We start from the raw sequence: 20415 nt of genomic DNA on the forward strand, positions 1-20415 counted from the left end.
CTTTTCTAGGTCTGAAAGCTCTTTAGAGGGATCTCTAATACATTAACACCAACTATTTTCACAGTATAGTTTGCGTGCAGTGTCATCCAAAACGTCAACAAAAAGGACTGCAAGCTTGATTTTATAGCATCACAATGAATTTCTGGTGCTGAAGGGATTAATCCAGATTACTTCATACTGCAAATTCATACCCAATAACAATTTTACCACTAGAGATAAAAACTGGATTAAAACTTCTCTTAGTAGAAGCTATGGTTTTCAGACACACAAAACGAACTAGAAAATCCACAAACCAACTCCCTCCGGCCCAAGAAGCACTTACCCCCACTTCCAACCCTCACATTTCTTATAACAAGCTATGATTAACAAAACAGGTAAACATCCCATCCAACACTAATTGTTTTCAACTTGATTCAAGGAAACAACATTTGAGGGGGTGACACTGATTTTTTGCCATCTAAACCTGTATGAAAACAGACCACAACACAGAAGATATAAGTGAAAGGGCATTGAAAAGGGAAAAGTATGTTGCATCAAAACTGTGTATGTTATCAGATATAAGAATCTGTACAAGCAAGACTTGCTATAAAGACTTGTCTGCCCCACCTGAGAGAAAACTGAAACGCTGTAGATCTCAATTAGCAGTGGAACAGAAATTTATAAACATCCAGCCCTTCAATAGTATTTGTTATATCCAGAAATACAAAAAATCTAAATCAAATAAAAAAACATACCAACCATCCCCAGAAGAATTTTTCTCTCTTTTCTCTCGCTGAAACACTTCTATGCTTTGCAGCAATAGTGAATTTTTAAATTGTAAAACCTAATTGTGCCAAAGGCTTCCTGATGCTCAAGCATGCGAACTATCATGGGGGCTGGGGAGGAAGTATCCTCATACACGTATTCTCCAAGGCCTGGAAATGGAAACCAAGCTTTTTCAATGCAGATATATTTTGAAATTCCATTTATTTTTTAGTGCACTTTGCTATGGTTCAGAACTCTCCATATCATAGGTGAAGATCATATACTCTCCCACATGGTTACCCAAAATATGCACTCACAAACCTTTTCAAGTAGACCTTCCCCAAGATCTCCAGTGATATGCACAGAAAAGATCTGAAAAATTGTAAATAAAGTGCCTATAGCTTAACTTTCATTTCAAAAAACACCCCATAGGTTACTGTTGTGAAGGTTTTCTTCATTTGGAGACTTTATATAAGACTTCCATGCAAGTATGAAACATCTACCTTGGCACATAATGGAAAATGTTGCAGAATCATCAGGCTCAAGACAGAAGAAAACCAGATGCACATGACCAAAATTTAAATTCTCAGAGCATAAGTAGGGCTTTATGTCTCCTATTATTTAATGAAAAGAATCCTTTTAATATCTAGATGTCATTGAGCATAACACTAATGAATTAATTGCTACTCAAAAATACTTGTTTGCTTTATGTTTCTTTTCTCACCTTTAAAAACTAAATGCTTTAAAAACAATAAAAATCTATCTGGCTTATGTAGACAAGCTCAATCTTCAGAGTCAGAAATTTTCTACTTCAGCACTTAAAACCCTAATATTTTTAAGCAGAAATAAAATGAGCATTTAAGACATTACATCATTATTTAGAGCTTATTTCAGAAAAAAAAGAAAAAAAACAACCTTTTGCATTTGATATAAAATTCTATCTTAACAGACCTAATAATTGAACATTTTGAGATACTGGATACTATTTTACTGGTTTCTAGCTGTACTTTCAAAACATACAAGAGCGCATGTAGGATAGATAGCTTCACTGTTTCTCATTCCCAACCCAAATCTACAAACATAAATAAGCACATAGTTTTAGAATGCCTTTTCTGCATTACTCTTGGGAACAGGCAGCACAGCCTGAGTAAATTCATGCTACAGAGTATATGAAACCAGTGCCACAGTAACCATATGATATAATTATTTTATGCGCACTTTTGATTCAGTTCAAAAGAGAAGATGATGTAAGGGCTGTACTATAGGCCATCAGAATCAATCTTTCCTCAAACTTTAAAGACAATTATAAAAATAAATATTTAAGTTTGTAAACAGCAGATTTTTTAGAAGAGAATGGTGTTTATATTCAGTTTTAGCTTTGTGTCTCTCCCGTTACACAATTAGTATCTAAAAGATACTAGTAATATTTTTTTTTCTCCTTTGATAAAAACTTGCATGGCAAAAGTCTGGAGAAGAAAATAAACCAGAGTAGTCTATCAGACTTTTCATTCAAGAAGGTAAAATTCACCAAAGCCTAAAACCAGTAAGTTTGAGCCTAATAGGTGTTTAGCACTAGCTCTATCAAGATAGAAGACAGCTGCTGTGAACACAGAGAGAACAGCAGACCTGACCAGGTTACACGGGAGTACAATTGTTCCAAGCAGACCAGCTGGAGCCTGATCTAGGAAGGTGATTATAATAAAGGGGGAAAAGTGTAATTATGTGAAAAGTCTTCATGAAATACCCTTAAATTCCAAGACAAATCTAAATAACCTGAGCAAATTAGCAGGGAGCATTCTCTCTCAAATTAATTCAATGGTGCCACCACTTTGATTTTCTTCTCAGATAATTAGGATGCTTTTTGTGAATGCCAAAGGATGTTTTAAACACCTCTGCACCACACAAACATTTTGGAAGTTCTACGTGTAGTCTGAAGCTGGTTCACAAAAGGGCTGACAGCAACCTGCCTCTCAGGTGTAAAAACAACACAAGCCCTCTCCAACAAGGATCTTCAGTATTTTGATTTTCTTTCTGGAGTATTTATTTCTACAGCTGACTTACAGATTGAAGTCTGTAGTTGTATTTAAATGCCTCCATAGCCTATAAAATACATGGAAAGATCTGGAACACTGGAATAGAACTGCATGTAGTGTCAGAAGTAGCAATTAAAGCTGATTAATTCCTCTTCAGTATAACCATTTAAGAAGCACCTGAAGATACCTCCATCAAATACCTCACCTATGGATTTCCAGCTGCTTTGGAGAGAATTCCACCTTTCTACTGACACATTGGTTAACCAGTTATATTTGGATTATGATTCCCATTTATCTTACAGAAAAGCTATAGATCTGAACTCCATTTACTTTCTAAACTTTTTCAAAACCAATGCTTCCCCACATCACAGAAAAGCGTTCCAAGTTCCACACTTTAAGTTTCCAGGATTATGGAATTTCGGTACATTTTCTGGAAGCTAAGCCAGTTCACAAAAGAAGAGACTTACTGGCCAGAGAAAATCGAGATATAATCTTGATTAGGAAGGTATTTTAGCAATGTGTAATGTGACTTTAAAGAATGTGGGGAAATTCATTTGTAAAGATGACTTTCTCTCTCAATCCACAGAAGTATTTTCAGAAACAGCTGTGTGTACTTTGCAAAAAAGTTAGTAAACTGGAAACTGTGGTCCAAGTGACTTTTAGATATTACAGTAGATTATTAATTAAATATTTCTGAAGATACACGTACTCAAAGTCTGAGTAACTGAAATGTTAGAAACTGTTTGGGAAGTTTTTTAAAAAAATTCTGTTACACTCTCTTTTCAAATACGATGGAAGAGCAGCCAACTAAACAGCATACTACTAACTTCGAAGATTATTCAGGCATTGAGATTTACTGAGGGCATTCTAAAACGAGACTAGAGGGAAGTTGGTGCACAGAAACAGTAGATTCAGCATAACACTTCTGAAAAATCCGAAGATGATCAAAGTATTTGGTATCCACTCAATAGCAAATACATTGGCTTCCACTTTTACTTTACTTTTTAATAAAAAATAAAATATATAATTATTATGAAATTCGAATTATTGTGAAATATAATAGTCACCTGTCACTTCTATTTGGACTAAAACACCAAAAGTTTGGCTTCATAAAAAAAAGGGTTAAAATTTGTGCTTGAACTGTGAATCCACAAGAATATCCTAAGAATGAATGTAAAACCATTAACCATACTGAAAGCATAATGATCAGAACAGTTTTAGAATCAGTGACGTGTCCAACAGATTTCTCTTTCAGTGTCTGCTATCTTCTGCCCTTCTAAGTAAGTGTTATGACCTAATTTTGTCATTGCACATCTTGGTGCAGGATTTTGTTGCTTCTGTGCCAAGTGGGGTCTTGTTGCATATCATACAACTTGGTTGTTAATTCATTACACATTAGCTGTTGCTTATAATTGCATTATCTGAAGTCTGTAGAAATATATGAATACGCAGTGATCTTTCATTCAGTTATCAAAGAATTACTGATTCTCCAGTGTTCTTCTCCACACCCTAAATCTATATTTCTTAGTTCCCTGAGATTTATTTAATATACACAGGAGAGATGTTTGTCCTAGCTGCACTTATTCCACCTTTTATACTGTGTTTTTGAGGGGCTGACTTCTAACAGCAACTTCCCATAACTTCATCAAGATTACAATCAGACAATCATTACAATTACTGACAGACTAGTTAGGTCACCTTTTGAGGGCAAGTACAAGGAAGACAGATGGACACAGGATGGGACACACACAAAAAAAACCCTAAAATAAAACAAACTGTTCAAGACAATAAAGGTTTGGAAAACATATTCATGCTGACATGAGCTTGATTTTAGACAGGAAGAGGAGGAGAAACATATATATAAAACCTTCTACCAGAAGTGGAACCAAAACAAGTCTTGCCTAGAGGAAACGGGAGAGAGGACACTGCAAACAGATCAGGACACTGATGGCTGGACATCTTTATATGCATGCAGACACACTATTAAACCAGTCTCTAGTTTGGAGCATTTTCTTATTTTTAAGGCAAGCTGTGAATATTCCAAGTATTAAGAGTTAAGAAAAAAATATCAAGTATCTCTAAATGCAATTAAGCTTCTCAAAAAGAGCCTCAGCAAGGCTAAAAAAAGTTCTAGAGGGAACTACTGCAAAGTGAGGAAGGAACTGCAGGTGCACGTAGCTGTGCGGGAACACAGGGTTCTCTGCTAATAGCGCTACGCCCCTCAGAAACAACTGAGTCAGCAGAATTTCTATTTATATGCTTTCTTCCTACAGTAGTCACAGTCAAGGCAGAGAACTCCGCAGTCCTGCCTCAGGGGACAAACTGTTGTGCTTGAAGAAGGGTCAGCAGTACAGTGTAAGAAGAAATTCTATCTTTTAAGCTTACAGAGGAGTCAAAGTTTATTTGCAGAAAAGAATATATTCTTAATAAAAGTCATTAAGATGGAGCTTTTGTGCCTCCTCCACTTCTCTTTCCACAGTGAGACACACCCACCCAGAAATCTGTTTGCCGCACAAGTAACCAAGCAATCCTTAGTAAGCCCATTCTGTCTTCCTTAGGTCTGCATGTAGAAATGGCTGAGATCCTGCACCATTCCTTTTCTGAGGCTGATTTTCATGATGCTTCTTAAGAGATGTTTATTACCAGCGTTTTATGTAAGGTAGCTGATGAATGAATAGTGGTTATGTGTTCATCAAGCCAGGTCAATTCTTGGACCTGTCAGCTTCAGTCCGTCTTTCAATATGAAGTAGCTCTCATGGAAAATGGCTGCTTCTTGCCATAGCCATATTCCACAGCTAACCAAATCACTACTGAGGAATTCCACCTGATTTCATGTTCTTAATAAAGTTCTCATTTCCAACACTACTCCTAAATGCATTATCACTGGTATAGAAACTCTAATCTTTCATTGGAAGAAAAATTAATAGCAAAATTTTTCCCAAAATGCATAGAGTTTCTAAAAAATCCATGTGCTTGATTCTATAAAAGCAGGGTATTACATTTCAAACAAGTAACTGGTTCTTCTGGTCCACAATCATTGATACAGAAAAGTTCAGCAACAGCATTAGACTGAGACTTTAAATTTACTTTGTCTACATAAGCATGTCACATACAGTTTTAATATTATCATTAAATAGATACAAATTGTTACCGTTTTATCCCTGAGTCGTTCTCCATGGATAAGAAAATCAGCACAGCTATTCTCTTCCTGGGGAATGACTTTGAAGACTGTGACACAGCTTAGTCCACCCCCTCCAAGTGGTAACCATCCACCACTTGAGTCATCCCGGGTCATCACCACAGCTCGCACTCGTGCATAACTATTACTGAAAGAGAAGCAAAAGAAGAAATTAGTTTTCCATAAACAACTTTTTGTTTTTAGTAAAAAACAAAACAAAACCAACAAACCCACAACTAAGATCACAATAATTAACAGTCTTTCCACAAATATCACCTAGAAGAAAAGAATTTAAGACCACCCTCTAAAAAATGTTCCTCTGTATTTTTATGCCTTCATTAGGCCTTCTCAGAGCTCGTGATTTTTTGTAAAGGGGCTTAATCAGATAATACAGTTGCCAAATCAAAATTCATATTCTTCTAAAATCTTTACACTCCATGATCTAGCTAGAGGGCTGGAAAGAGAGTAAGAATCAACTCCTGATTTATTTTAGACTAATCGTGAAGCTAGTCAGCCACCATGAAATTGCACAGAAAAGAGAACAAGAAAACAGAAAGAGGTCAGGCCTTCTGTCACTGAAATATAAACAAGAACAGGCTTCTAGCCAGAAACCCTGCTTCCCTTCATCCATCCCTCCTCCCCATGCACATAGCCCGTCCTTCTCAAGGGTAGGTCAGGATACACACTGTGGGGCTTGAAAACAGAACCAGTTACAACTACTTAAAATCCGTAATTGCAGTGTCTACTTGCCTCTTCTCTCCTGTATTTGCATTGCATGTAGTACTACTTGCATTTTACAATCTAACATCTTTCTCCATAATTTAGTACTTTTATAAAATAAACAAATTATTATCATGTCATTACTTAAAAGCCAAATTCCAGAGTATTGGAAAAAGAGGTTTTCGTCATTTCCCTCTCTCTGCTTAGTTTTTTCTTCGAAATTAAATGAAAATTTCTAGTTTTGGTTATGAATTTGCCACTACACCACTTGGAAAACCCCAGTGATTGCCAAGATGTTATAAGATGCTACATTTGAAGTACAGTTTACTGGATGAATGTAGCAGTTGACGATTGAACATTTCAACACCTTAAAATAAGGTGTTATCTTTTTGTAACATATTCTTGATTGAGGGTTTACGTACTTACGCCACTTAGCACCAGTGATGTCAAATTTAAGGGCTGAAGAGGAAATATTAGAAGAGATCAAAGTGTTCCTTATGTATTTGAGATAAAACTATTCACCAAGCTGTTGCACTTTTAAAAAATCACTTCTTTACTTACAACACCCCTCCCCCCAAAATCCCAAAAATAAGAAAGGTAGGCTTTTTTGCGTAATTAATATATTACATTCTCACACACACGTATGATTCACAAATATGATTCACTTGTGTGTGTATATATATATATAGATATATATAGATATACATAGATACACACATATATAAAGAATTTTGCTGCAAGCATCTAAAGCTCAAATAGATAACAGTTTGTAAAATAGAAAATTCTACAAGACTATAAATTTTTAGCTTATAGGTAACTGAATTTTGTTTGCTACCTCTGAGCAAAGGCCCCTCCTCTCTCTAAATCTCACAGTTAAAATGATGGTTCAGTGTTGCTCACCGTTTCTTTACCAACATTTTTTAGTTAAGTACTCAAACACAGCAGACAAATACAATAAAGAAAATTCCAGTCCTTCATTGTACACATCTATTGTAATTCTAATATCTGCAAATAAAACTGGCTACATCTTGATGCTTCATAATATTACTGATCAGTGGTCTCCATCACTGTGTTTCACTCGGAGCTAAGGTCAGACTGCAGTCGTACACTTCATGCACAAGTAGTCTTCCATCTCATTACTTTCAGAAGAACCTCTTCTGACAGAAACTAAGGACACTAGGACTCTCCTCTAAACCAGTAAGAAATAAGATGCAACAACTGATTAAGCCTAAAAAACTGTCTTTGCTATTCTTGATTTAAGTGAACCACAAATTAAGCTTTTAAGTTATTCACTCTATAAATCTGGTCATAAATCTGAACATTAGAGCTTTTATTCGTATATCAATCGATTGCAGCAAGAGTTCAGTTAAAGAGAACTTCCCTTCGGCTACATGAGAAACCAACTACAACACTAATTTTTTATGAAAATGAAAGTTCACACTTCACATCCATTTTCTTTCCAAGAACTGCTAAGAAGAAACAAAGACAGAGGCTTAAGCTCTTCCATGCAATAGAATTCTCTGTCAATGTTGGGGTTTTTTTCCCTATCCTATACTGAGATGCCTACTCTGGTCTAGTTAACAATCTTGTGATTTGCTTTCCATATATTCTAAATGAGTGTTTTAAACATTTATCCTTTCAAATATTTTAGAAACTATTATCAAATCCACTATATTAGTGCAAAATAAAATTCCTCAAAAGGTAATATTTAATGGACCATCTCTTAAACTGAAACAAGCCCGTTTTTCCATAAAACCACCCTGTAGATTAACTAGACAAATTCTGTAAATGTAACAATGCCCAAGTCTACAAAGAGATTATCAGTTTTTTGTTTCTGTTGGTGGCTGTTTAAAAATTTTTTTTAATATCTGAATGGGACTCGTAATTGGTAACAATAGCTATTTTTAGCAATACAAGCTGGTTTGCAACTAACCAAAATGCAGTGGCAGGACCTATGGATGGTTCCCATTTCCAAAATCCTGTATAAACAAAACAGGATCTGCCTGTCACACCACTGGCACTATGAAAGCACTTGGAAGTCTTGTATCTGTAAGCATTATAGCCCCATTTTCTATTGGGAACCTTAGAACAAATTGTTAAAACTGCTGGTGTGCCTTAGCAGCAGGAAAAAAGGCAGACAAGGCTCCAAGTGTCTTCCTTACACAACCTAAGGCTTTTACCTACTCTTGCATGATTAGCAGCTCTATCTGGAATACCTTAACAAAAGAAAAACCAACCAAACAGGGTGATCAGCTGAGCATTGCTCTTACAGAGCCTTTTCCCAGAGCTACCACAAGCATGTGAAATGGAGCATGAAGAGCAGCATTGCAACAACAGGTCCAAAGCTACTGTACTGAGTAGCTGTACTCCCTGGTTTTGGTTGTGGCCACTGGAAACTCTTGAGGCAGAGCAAGGTTTAAAGGAAATGGTATTCTGGCCAAAGGAACGTGCTGCTTTCTTAAAGTCACTGCTGAGGACCAGTGAGACTGGGGACAACGAACACTGGAATCCAAGATCAGTTCTTAACAACTAAAGAAACGGATCTCTCTAACATCTGAGTGCCTCAGGTGGGAGCTAAGAATATGGTATTCTTATGTGATTAAAGGGAATTATAAATTGGAATAAAGGAGAATGAGAGAAAAAAAAAAGCTATCTACACTGTTTTTTCCCCTCTAGCAGTGAAGACTTACTGAGGAGTACAGCGTGTATCTGAGTGATATACCTAGTAAACCTGAAACCAAACCATTTTAAGATAGCATAATAAATATGCTATGTGAAGTTTAATTCTAAAATTACAATCAAATGAAGATTATTCTTACACCAAAATCAAAATCTGAAGTGGGGTGCATTAAGCAGCCTAAGAAAGCATCTGGGGCAAAATGACAGGGTTATAAACCATAAGTGGACTGGAAAGATATGACCTACAGTCCCTGCCTGCCAGCAGCAGGCATTATAAGAGTATGAAGCATTAAAATCTGACAAGAAGTTTTAAAGGCTCTCTCCTCCCTCCAAAAGCTGTGTGTTTATATCACTGTAATGCTCTTGGGCCCAAGCTGACTTATGAGCTGGATCACCAAACTGTTACGCAAGCTCAGGAAGCATGCCACTGGCCAAGACAGGCTGGGACCTTCAGCTTGAAAACTAAGGAACAAGCCTGCTTCTGGTCACTGGGGAAGGAACACAACTTCATCACCATGATTATTTTCCTTTTTTTTATGAAAAATAAATTACTTTGATAATTTGGGGTGTTTCTTACATTTAATATCAAGACAATAAAGATAACAAATGTTCTTACATTTGTCCTTTAATTACATTAGCCAAGCAAAAGAGAACAAATATTTGGAATTTTCTGCAAAAATACTTTTCCCACAGAAAAAGGGGAAGAGACGTTTGGGATAGAGGCGAGGCAGCTATCTTGTTGCTATACATGTATTTTAACCTAGTTGCAAGAGTATGCAAATTTTCCCTCTCCTACTTCACATTAAACATTACCATTCTTGTACTGCATTTTGCACATTTCTATTTTAATATAGGACTGAAAAACAAAAGTGATTTCAGGAATGTTGCTTAAAACAATTGTACTGTAATTGCTAATTGGTTTTTTGAATACTATACTGCTACTACGATTACCATCAATAAACCTGAATCTGCAAGTGGAATTATAAACTGAACCATAGGAGAAACTGACTCTTTCAACTTTGGTAAAAATATTTAGAATTATAACTTCTGTCAAAGAGGATCTGCAGGACCTCGAGTTTCATATGGACACAAACATGCCCTTGGGACAAAGGAGGCTAACAGCGTTGCCAGCAGGTCACAAAAGCTGATCCTCTGTCTCTACTCAGCCCTACTGAGGCCACATCTGGAGAGTTTGTCCAGTGTTGGGCTTCCCAGTACACAAGAGACGCGGAGCTCCAGGAGTGGGTCCAGCAGAGTGCAAGAAAAATCATTAAGAGATTGAAGCATTCATCATATGAGGGAAGGCTGAGGGATCTGGGACTGCTTGGCCAGGAGAAGAAAAGACTCATGGGTGTTTTCTTGGTGTATACAAATAGCTCAAGGGTGCAAAGAGGATAGACAGAGGCTCTTTTCAGTGGTGTCCAGTGAGAGCACCAGAGACATCGGACACAAGCTGAAACACAGGAACTTCCAACTGAACATCAGCAACCACTTTTTCACTGTGAGGGTACTGACACAGATTATCCAAAGAAGTTGTGGAGTCTCCATCCTTGGAGAGTTTCAAAAGCCATCTAGACACAGTCCTCAGTGAGCTGATTTAGGTGATCCATCCTTGAGCAGCAGGGAAGATGACATTCAGAAATGCCTTCCAATCTCAATTACTCTTTCTTCTCCTTAATAGCATATTTCAAAGCACAGCAATTTCAATGAAATACAACTTTGTAAATATAATCCATAAATACATGGGTTAATTTGTAAGAATTCATGATACTTTGAAGCAAGAGTTATCACTGTGAAAACTGCTATTTAAACACTTCTGACAAGGCTAAGGGGAAAAAAAAGGCGTTCTGAAAAATCGTGACACACTCTGCCATGAAATTAAACTACCTTTGCTGGCACCCAAGTAACAGCTCCAGGCTGGTCTCCAAATGTGAAATGGTCATGGATCAAGGATCTTTACCTTTGACTGGTACTTTACACACATACTTTGCTCCCTCCAATTTTGGTGCGATATACTTTTGTGTTTGTAGCCTTACCAAAAGAGCATACATGAACCACACTTGGCTTTTAAAGGCTCTTATTATCCAAACAGCTTAGCAGAAGACTTTATGATTCCCTGCTAGAGAAGTCCTCATGAGTACATACATGTCACGTACCAAAAGGTACTGTCAGACCACTAAGCTAAAGTCTGTTTTATTTGCAGACAGCATTTTTGAGTATTGACTCAATGTAGAAAGAAAAATAATGTCACCAACCACATGACCTTATTGGTACACTGCTGATATTATAAATCCTTTGTTAGTAAAGGTTTAGAGAATGAGTGCTACTGGCACAAAATACTAATGACTTACCTAAAACAGAAGGAAATGCAAATGTAGCACAAGTGCTAAAGAAGACATAATTTCCATCAAGAAAATGTATGACAGCATATCTTACTATTTTTTAATGAAGAGGATATTGCCATAATAACAGCTACTAAATGAGGCTCTGCTTAACATGACTGCTACCTGTCTCCTCTCGAATTTATATCAACGAATCAGAATATACACCAAACTCTTACACTGGGAGAATGCAAGATTTGTCAGATTTTTTCCTTTAAAAAGAGTCAAGAGGTATTCCTCACAATAAACAGCAAATGTACATGGCCTAGGAACTAGGTACTATGCCTAGGAAGTTTATTTCTGTGAGGAGTTTAGCAAGAAAAGACCTGGATTTCCAGGAGGAACTACAGACAAATGCTGATATATTTGGGATATTGGTAACCATACTGATTTAAACAAGAGCTTTGGATTTTGTCAAAAAACCTGAATGGAACATTTCTGCTCTAATAACGAACACCAAAAAACCAACAATACAAAATAAAACAATAAGAAGAAAATCTATTTATAGAAACCTGAGCTACCAAGCAAAATGGCTTGAACACAAAATGGCAAAAGGAAAAAGCTACATGGTAAACAGTATCATGTAATGAAGGGATAACTGGTATCCTGAAAGAGCCAAAAATACATGATTACCATTATTATTTAGTAGAAGAGGCTCATAAAACCTAAGAAGTTGAGAAGTTGTTTAACAGCACACCTACAATTCAAAAGGGAAAATGAGACACAAAGGAACAAAAGTCAAAATACTGTATTGCTCTCATGAAGTGTTCTCCTGGGCACAACGTAAGAATAATTATAAAAAAATTAAAAAGTAGGGATGGGTTTCTAGTGTTCCTATTTGAATACAGACAACTTAAGATTTATGCCCATGTAAAGTAACCAGTGCTGCAAGGAAGAATGGCTGCTGCTGTAAGCTCCTTTGCAAAGCACAAAAGCATATGTAGAATGGAGAAGCTGTTAAGATTTGAAAACCATCAAAATTACACAAAGTATGCAGTGACATTTGTATAAAAAACACTTCAGCCCTGTTCCCCAGCATCTTTTGTTTGGTAATTGTAGCTAGTTTCTATTACTTCTGTATGTCATCCATGAGGGCTGGTTAAATGAAGTAATATTTTATCACACTAAAGGAGATCACAACACACACTTGGATTCTACTCCTTTTAAAGAAACTGCCTTCTGAAGGCCTAAATTTTCATAATAGAAAGAGCTCTGTAACACCATCTGGTCAAGGCATATTATTTAGAATATGGCATCTAATATAAAATACACAATCAAATAAAAAATCCAAACAAACTTATTTTCCTTTCAATCCTTCCCCACAAAAATTAAAAATAATCAAAGTAACATTTAAAACTGGCTCTACAGGTTTTGGTCACATGTAGCAGAACTAAATAAATAGCACACTGGATGTAATTCCACTTTGTAGTAGTTTATGAGATAGGCTGGACATGGAAGATGCTTTTTGACCACTTCCACAGCTGCCTGTTCACAACAGAGAAGTGCTGGTACCAAGGACTTCCAGACTAAATTCCATCCAGTAAAGGCTGATGGGTAAAACTTGGTATTAAGTGGTCAGATCCTAGTACTCATGTACCCTCCAAGTTTAACAGGTTTCTTCCAACAACCCTAAATTTGCCTCATTTTTAAGAGCTGACAGCCATAACTCCAGAAATATTCACCTTCTGTTTTAGCCTCTCTTCCCTTCTCTGCATATATTCTTAAAGATTTTGCTTCTTCTTTACCTCTGAACAGCTGAAGATCCAAAGGAATCTCTCCATTCCATTCATAGAACTGTTTGTACCCTCTTAAGTCTGTGAAATAATTACTTGTTTCTGACCAAGCTGTTGGACACTGATACCATGTATTAATTCTGATTTGCTTAAGATGGAAACGTGTAGAGAAAGATGGAAGAGCCACAAATGAAACAAGAGAAAGAGGTTTCATTTGGGTTTTTTTAAGTGAGAAAAAGTTACTTTTCAAGGTTCTTTCCAACCTTGCAAAAACAAAGAAACATCTAAAGAAATGATGGAACACAAGCTTTTCAGTTTCTTGAGCTCTTCAGCAAACTTAGGACAAACACAAGTCTGCAGCCTAGGGCAGGTTCCACTGAAACTAAGACAACTTGACACTTCCAGTAAATTTTCTCAGACAACACCATTCAGTCTAGATTTTTATTTTTATTTTTTTAAATGAAGTTCATAGATTCAGTTGCGCTTTTCATTTTACTGGGAATGACAATGATTACTGCAGTTTAGGACAAAAATTTATGGAAAGATTTTAGGTAATATTCGTATCTGAAAAGGGCAGAATTCTCTCTTCTTGCACAGCCATTTTCCTCCAGTCTTATATGCTCACAAAGGCCAAGTATGAAGTATGCAAGTGCAATTAGATCACACTCATTGTCAAAGCTGGTCATCTAGCCACTGAGGTTATGGATGGCAGGACTGGAAACCCTGTTAACAGATGCGAATACATTCATCAACAAGCCACTGTGTAATAAAGTTTCTGACCGCTAAAATAAGATGAAGGTAACTAACACACTTTCTATAAACAATTTTAGCTACCCTAAGGTACAACAGACTGTTCTAAATATGTTATTTTCAAACAAGTACCTGTGTACATATTATTCCACTGCTCATTTTATTTAGGAATAGTACTCCACAAATGCTCAGGTAGCTATTATTTTCCTCCACCTAAGAACTTACATAGCAAAAAAAACGGACAAAGCCGTTATACTTTCTCAAACAGGTCAGAAAACATCATCATAGATTTTTTGTATTTACTCTGTCTGAATTTGCAAAAACTTCTATTACAATAATCCATCAAACCAGAAAAAACAAAATATTAATAAGATTATACAAAATGTTTCAATGGTATACCCTTTTTATTTGCCATATATCAGCATGAATAATGTAACTTACATAGACACTATATAATTTTATGATTATGTTTGATAATCTCAGTAATAATTAGCAGTCTAACCAGCAGTCTAAGCATAGAAATAGGTCACTCACGAGCACTAAGGTCAGAACATAGGAATTACAACAGCACATCCCAAAAAAAGTGCAACTAAGCCTTGGTTTACTACATTCCCCATTCCAACTACTGCTAAAGCATTATTCTTCACAAGTTTCTACAAAAAGTTGCATGCAATGAATACATAGGTCATGTATGAACGTAACAGAGCCAAGCAATAATAAGGCACTGCAAGGCCTCTGAGCTCAAAATGAAGATTATGTAAGTTCCATTATTTGCTGCTTTTCCAGGAGCAAAGTTTAGAAACTTGAAAGCAACTGCACAGAAAAAGAATACGGAGTACACATGCATTCCTCCTCCTTACCAAATATGTAATAAACCAAAATAAGAACAAATTCACACTTTATAAATGATACTCATGAGAACTCCTACAATAATCACTGAATCTCTATTCGGCAGCTTAAAAGGTATCCAGTAGATACATTTTCTTTGTTTTGGCAGCAACACAATCCTAAACAAAGGGTTACAACAGAGATGATACAATAATGAGATAATTTAGTATTATAATCACATCTCCTTGTTTCCTCTTTAGACTTTTAAAACCATTCATACCATTAAAAGGGTAACAGCCTTAAACTGATGAAGGATAGGTTAAGATAGTAGGGAGAAGTTTTTATTGTGAGGGTGTCTTGGATGGGGCTTTGAGCAACCTGGTCTAGTGGAAGATGCCCCTGCCCATTGCAAGGGGTTGGAACTAGATGACCCCTGGGGTCCCTCTGAATGCAAATCATTCTATGATAAATTATGGCTTAGGGTGCAATTTCACCCTAAGGAGGAAATTCTGAAAATGGTGATGGAAACAGCCAAGTCCAACTGCACAAAATACATTAGAGTACCAAGAAAGCAAATGAAACATTACACAATGCAAGCTCAAAACATGTTTTAGACAGTAGAATCCAAGCCAGGAGTAAAACAACAGCCTTTCAGCTGCAGTCAATCTATGAGACAAAAATATCACGTAGGAACAACTAAGCAGATTTTTTTTTTTTTTTTTGGTGCAGCTCTCACATCAGTGTTGCACAGCTTTACTAGACAAGGCTGATTGCTATCCACTGTAAAAATGTTTTAAGTGGCTATTTGCCCCTTTTATGACACAAAATAAAGTGTATTAGCTTATAAAATATAGGCTAAAGTACAAAACTAAAAAATCTTACTAAATTAATGAAATTTACATTAAGCCATTCTAAAAATATTTGTGTTCTTGTATTTAACAGTATTGGAAGTTAATCATAATTGCATAATTGAAGAAATACAACCAGAAAATTAAATATCTCCGCTTAGAAATACAGAAGACATTATATGTTCAATAAACATAAGGAAAAATTAAACTGGTAGAACAGACAAATAGATGGAGAAGATCAAACTCAAGGATTTCAATTTGGCTCTTTTGTTAGTTACAGACATTTGCGCTTTCTGCAGCAACAGAAGGATCTTCAATATTTATACTCCAAGGACAGGATCCACTATCAAAACAGTGAGGATTACAAATAATTTACCCTTATTATAAATAACAATGAATTCAGAGTACTTTTACCTGCAAGGATACCGTCTAAGTAATTAAAATAAGCCAGGAGAAATCATTAACTGTTTCATTAGCTGAAGAAAAGCAATCACTATTTTACTATGCATGCTGAAAAGCAAAGTCAAAAGACCAACAGCATATTACAAGTAACTGCTTTAGTGGTGCTAACAATCTCTGAATTTTGAGCTAAAATGTTCACTATTCAGGAATTTAAGCCTCAAGTATTGGCTGCATCACACAGGTTCATCTGACAAAATTTTGTACATTTTGCTTAAAACCCAACATTGAGAATGCATTTATTATAAATAAGCTTTCCATAAGGGATGTAAACCAGAAGTTTTTGAGGGTTCTGCTTCTTAAATTTGGTTGCTCAAATATCAAGAATGTAAATTGAGTTGGAAGAGAAGAAAGAACCTTCTCTAGTCGTACAGCAGCTCCTAGACAGATTAATTTGTCTGTAAGCTCAATGATACTGGGAGGAATGGATAAAAAATTTTTTAGTCAGTAAGTTCTTAAAAATAATAATATTGATAGAGAGAAGTGATTATTTGAGTAGAATTTTAGAACTGTCACTGAAATTTCAGATACCATTAGGTAGGTAAATCCTTGTAGGTCATCCTTGTTCTCTTCATCCCTGCGTTGACTGGGAAGTGTTGTGTGTCCAATACTCAATGCAACCATATATATGAGGCATTTTCAGTAGACTGAGAAAAATCCTAATGTTGCCTATTCTACATTAAAAGATGATAAAAAATACCAAACAATAAAACAGCTGACATAGTTGTTTCTTTAGGAAGCACAAAAAAAAAAAAAAAAAAAAAAAAAAAGATTGCCTAAGAGTTATTTAAGGGGGAAGAAGAGGGAGCTAAAAACGCTAGAACTCAAGACACCAAAGTAAAGTAACAGCTGTTTCAAAGACTGGGGAGTGGGGGAAATACTGTTGGTATAAATTGTCTGCTGCCAAGTAAATAGCAGTAGTGGAGAGAAAAAAAAAAAAAAGGAGGAAAAGAGGAGAAGGAAAAGGAAAATAATGGATGCAGAAGTAGGAAAGAGAAAGGAAAGAGTATCTCCTTTACCCAAACAAGAATCATGAAGAAAAACTAGGTGCCCTTTATCAATGATAAGCATAATCATAATACACATCACTGTTTAATATTCAATTGTTATGCTATGGCTTTCTATAATACACTGATTTTTTTCTGGATCAAAAGGACTGTATCTTGTAGCCAAACTTAAGTCAGGAAAAAACTGGTTAGATTGGTTCCAATTAAAATAGTAAGATAGAAATTTTTAATTTTTAACTGTACATTGATTAAATAATATTCAGCAAATACAAGTTATTGTATCAAAATCTATACCATATTAATAGTTTTAACAGGTGGAAAACTGGTAAGCATCATGAAGAAGAGGAAAGAATGGTTTTAAGAAGCATTTCCAATGGGTAAGCAGAGACAGCTGAAAATGCAGAGCCATCAGATTTCTTTTAATCTTTTCTAAAACTACTCTCTGCAGCATGATCTCAGGAGGTACTTTAACAGACTTGTGAGAGGACACAAATCTACTGGCAGTAGTTTTAAAGTAGAAGTAAACTTCTACGCTATCTCCTGCTAATAAATCCAAGGGAACTTGCATACCTATACTACAATTATTGTTATAAGTACTTTAATATGATCTGGCACTGTTGCCAGAAGCACTCTCCATCCTTCTCTTGCCCTGATCATTCATTTCTACCGTGCACTTTCTCCACTGCTTCTGTAGCTTTGCAGTGGTCAACACTGGGAAAGCTAATGTGAATCAAGAATAATCCAGAAGAAAGAACAACTTCAATCCAGAACAATTATCCAACCTTGATCAGTAAATTGCAGCCCAGCTGGAGATTGCCTGTTTATCCACATTACATATGTATTTTAATATTAGGACAAACTAACAAATGAACACCCAGGATTCAAGTAACAAAGTTTGGCACATTTGACCTTTTTCTGCAGTATAAACATGAAGAGAAAATCTAATGATGAAGTTTTCTGGCTTCATATGTGAGGAATTATGAGGACCAAACATGCAAAGAAGGAAAAAAATATACTTCTTCCCAAGAAACATGTATTTTCTTTCTCTGAATTCTTACTGTGAGAGGTTTTGGCCCTCCTTGTATTAGTAAAGCCCAGTTTACATGCTAAGAAAGGAAACAATTTTGTTTATGTAATGACTGAGTACACAAAAGGAAAGCACTCTTGATTCCAGAAGGTGCAAATGCATTAACTCTGGTAGCACAGAAAATAGATATTCTGAACACTAAAAAGTTCATCCCTTAATGCAGTGAGAGAAACCACAATTTTTAAGAAATACAGTTGAAAATACATCACAAGAAGAGAATTATAAGCACATATGACCTGCATGTAGCTTTAAATCTGTGCATCACTGATACATGCAAAACCTAATATTTTCAGTGCAGATATAAAAGAAATGAGTACTACCGTTCTGCACATTAAAACATTGATATAGCATATATGGCCAAACTTTTATACTAATGAAGCAATAATTTTACAATAAATTAGCACTAAAAATAGTAGTCCTACTGTATGAATTTATAAGTCTGAATGCAAACTACTCTAAATTTCAGGAAGGGTTAGGAATTCTTTTCACTGGAAAGAAATTATAGCAGCCTCTGTTTGGAAGAAGTTTAATATATACCAAACAAATGTGATTTGCCTGAAGTGATTCATCACCTCATCTTCATTGATGCATAGTCATCAATAGTCAAAGAAATATTACTCAAAAGCGGTTTTAAAATAGAAAGGTAGCCTTTAAAAACAACCTAGAAAAATTCACTCGGCAACTGAACCTTTTCTACTACAAAACACTTATTCACAACAAAGAAAAACAATAACTGATTAAGTGATTATACTGCTAACTAACTACTTGTAAAGGAGATGCTTTAAATTGATATTAGTCAATTTATTGGTAAAACACATTTTCCAAACTACAGTACTACTGGCATCATGAACGACTGTTGCTTGTAACCACTCTTTTTTTTTTTTCTCCCCCAGTTTGTGCTCCTGCATTATTATGCCAAGCACATAAGGGAGAGGAAATACAGATCTCCTCTCTACAAAAGAGGAAGAAGGAAAAAAAGCCCCAAACATGAAAACCCTACAAGTTTTGCTGCTATTCATCCTTTAGTAAGGATCATTATTTACAAGAAGTTATTCAGCATTTGTTGAGAATTCAAGGAAATAATACAAATACAAAATCCATGTATTCCAAACTTTAAACATTGGGTTCCAGTAAACTGGCACTCAAAAGAAAAAAGATTGTACTTATGTAAGCATTTTGACACAGACAGACGATGCATCTCCAGGAGACAAATTAAAGGGTGATGCTCCATTGAACAGTTATGTGATAGGAGTACACTGTACTATGCATAGCACATAAATGCTACGTAGAGCTCTCATTTTTTGAATTCCTTATTAATTGCAAGATGTTATTCATAGGAGATGTCTGAGCAGCCACAGAGCTCTATCTGTGATTCAGCACCTGTAGGTCTGCAGCAAAAATTATTTGCTTTTATGGGATAATGGGAAAGCAGCTAAACCTCTACACCTAAATCCAGCCTGAATTCCTATCCCTTTCTTCTCCAGTCTTGGGGTACCATTCTCCTACCTCCTTTGTGTTAACTTAAATCAGTATACAACTGTAAAAAGAACTGGTTGTGCAACCAAAGCAGAAAACCCATCCTCCCAAAAAGATTGTTCTGATAGATCAGTGTCCCAACTTACTTTCAGTCATGCGCCCCTTAATGTCTAGGGCCAAGGCTGTGTAGGTCATTGTCAGCTCAGAACTATATTTCACCATCAGAAATGCAGGTTTACATAGGTTTTTAAAGACTTATCTGAAAAATTCATTTTGGGGGACACATATATGTATAAAATATTTTTTTTCATCCACAGGAAAGACATAGAAGTTGCTCTATAGTCTACACAAATCTTTTAATCCTAAACAGGCCACCTTTTCATTGTCTATTACTTTAATTCAGTAAAGCAGTAAAGATTTAAAAGAGACTGAAACTGATGACCAGTATCCTAGCCATTTGTCTGACAAAACAATCAGTTTGTTCCTCATGTA

The 20415-nt window shown here is 35.9% G+C and overlaps 1 protein-coding gene across 2 annotated transcripts in view; it reads right to left on the bottom strand.

The window, feature by feature from the left end:
• The window catches only part of SPRED1 (sprouty related EVH1 domain containing 1), a 58588-nt gene that overhangs the window by 18085 nt on the left and 20088 nt on the right, over positions 1 to 20415 (bottom strand). The window contains exons 1-2 of one of the 2 annotated variants that reach the window (XM_023928351.2): positions 8913 to 9157; positions 5929 to 6103 (exon numbers count right to left, since the gene is read on the bottom strand). In XM_023928351.2, coding sequence (XP_023784119.1) covers positions 5929 to 6072 — 144 coding nt within the window. In that variant the 5' untranslated portion in view covers positions 6073 to 6103; positions 8913 to 9157. Of the gene's footprint in view, positions 1 to 5928; positions 6104 to 8912; positions 9158 to 20415 lie in introns of those variants that run through there. The other variant, XM_086892113.1, reaches the window with a different exon arrangement.

The sequence above is a fragment of the Cyanistes caeruleus genome, chromosome 6 (assembly GCF_971803275.1).
Source record: "Cyanistes caeruleus chromosome 6, bCyaCae1.hap1.1, whole genome shotgun sequence".
Taxonomy (NCBI): Eukaryota; Metazoa; Chordata; class Aves; order Passeriformes; family Paridae; genus Cyanistes; species Cyanistes caeruleus.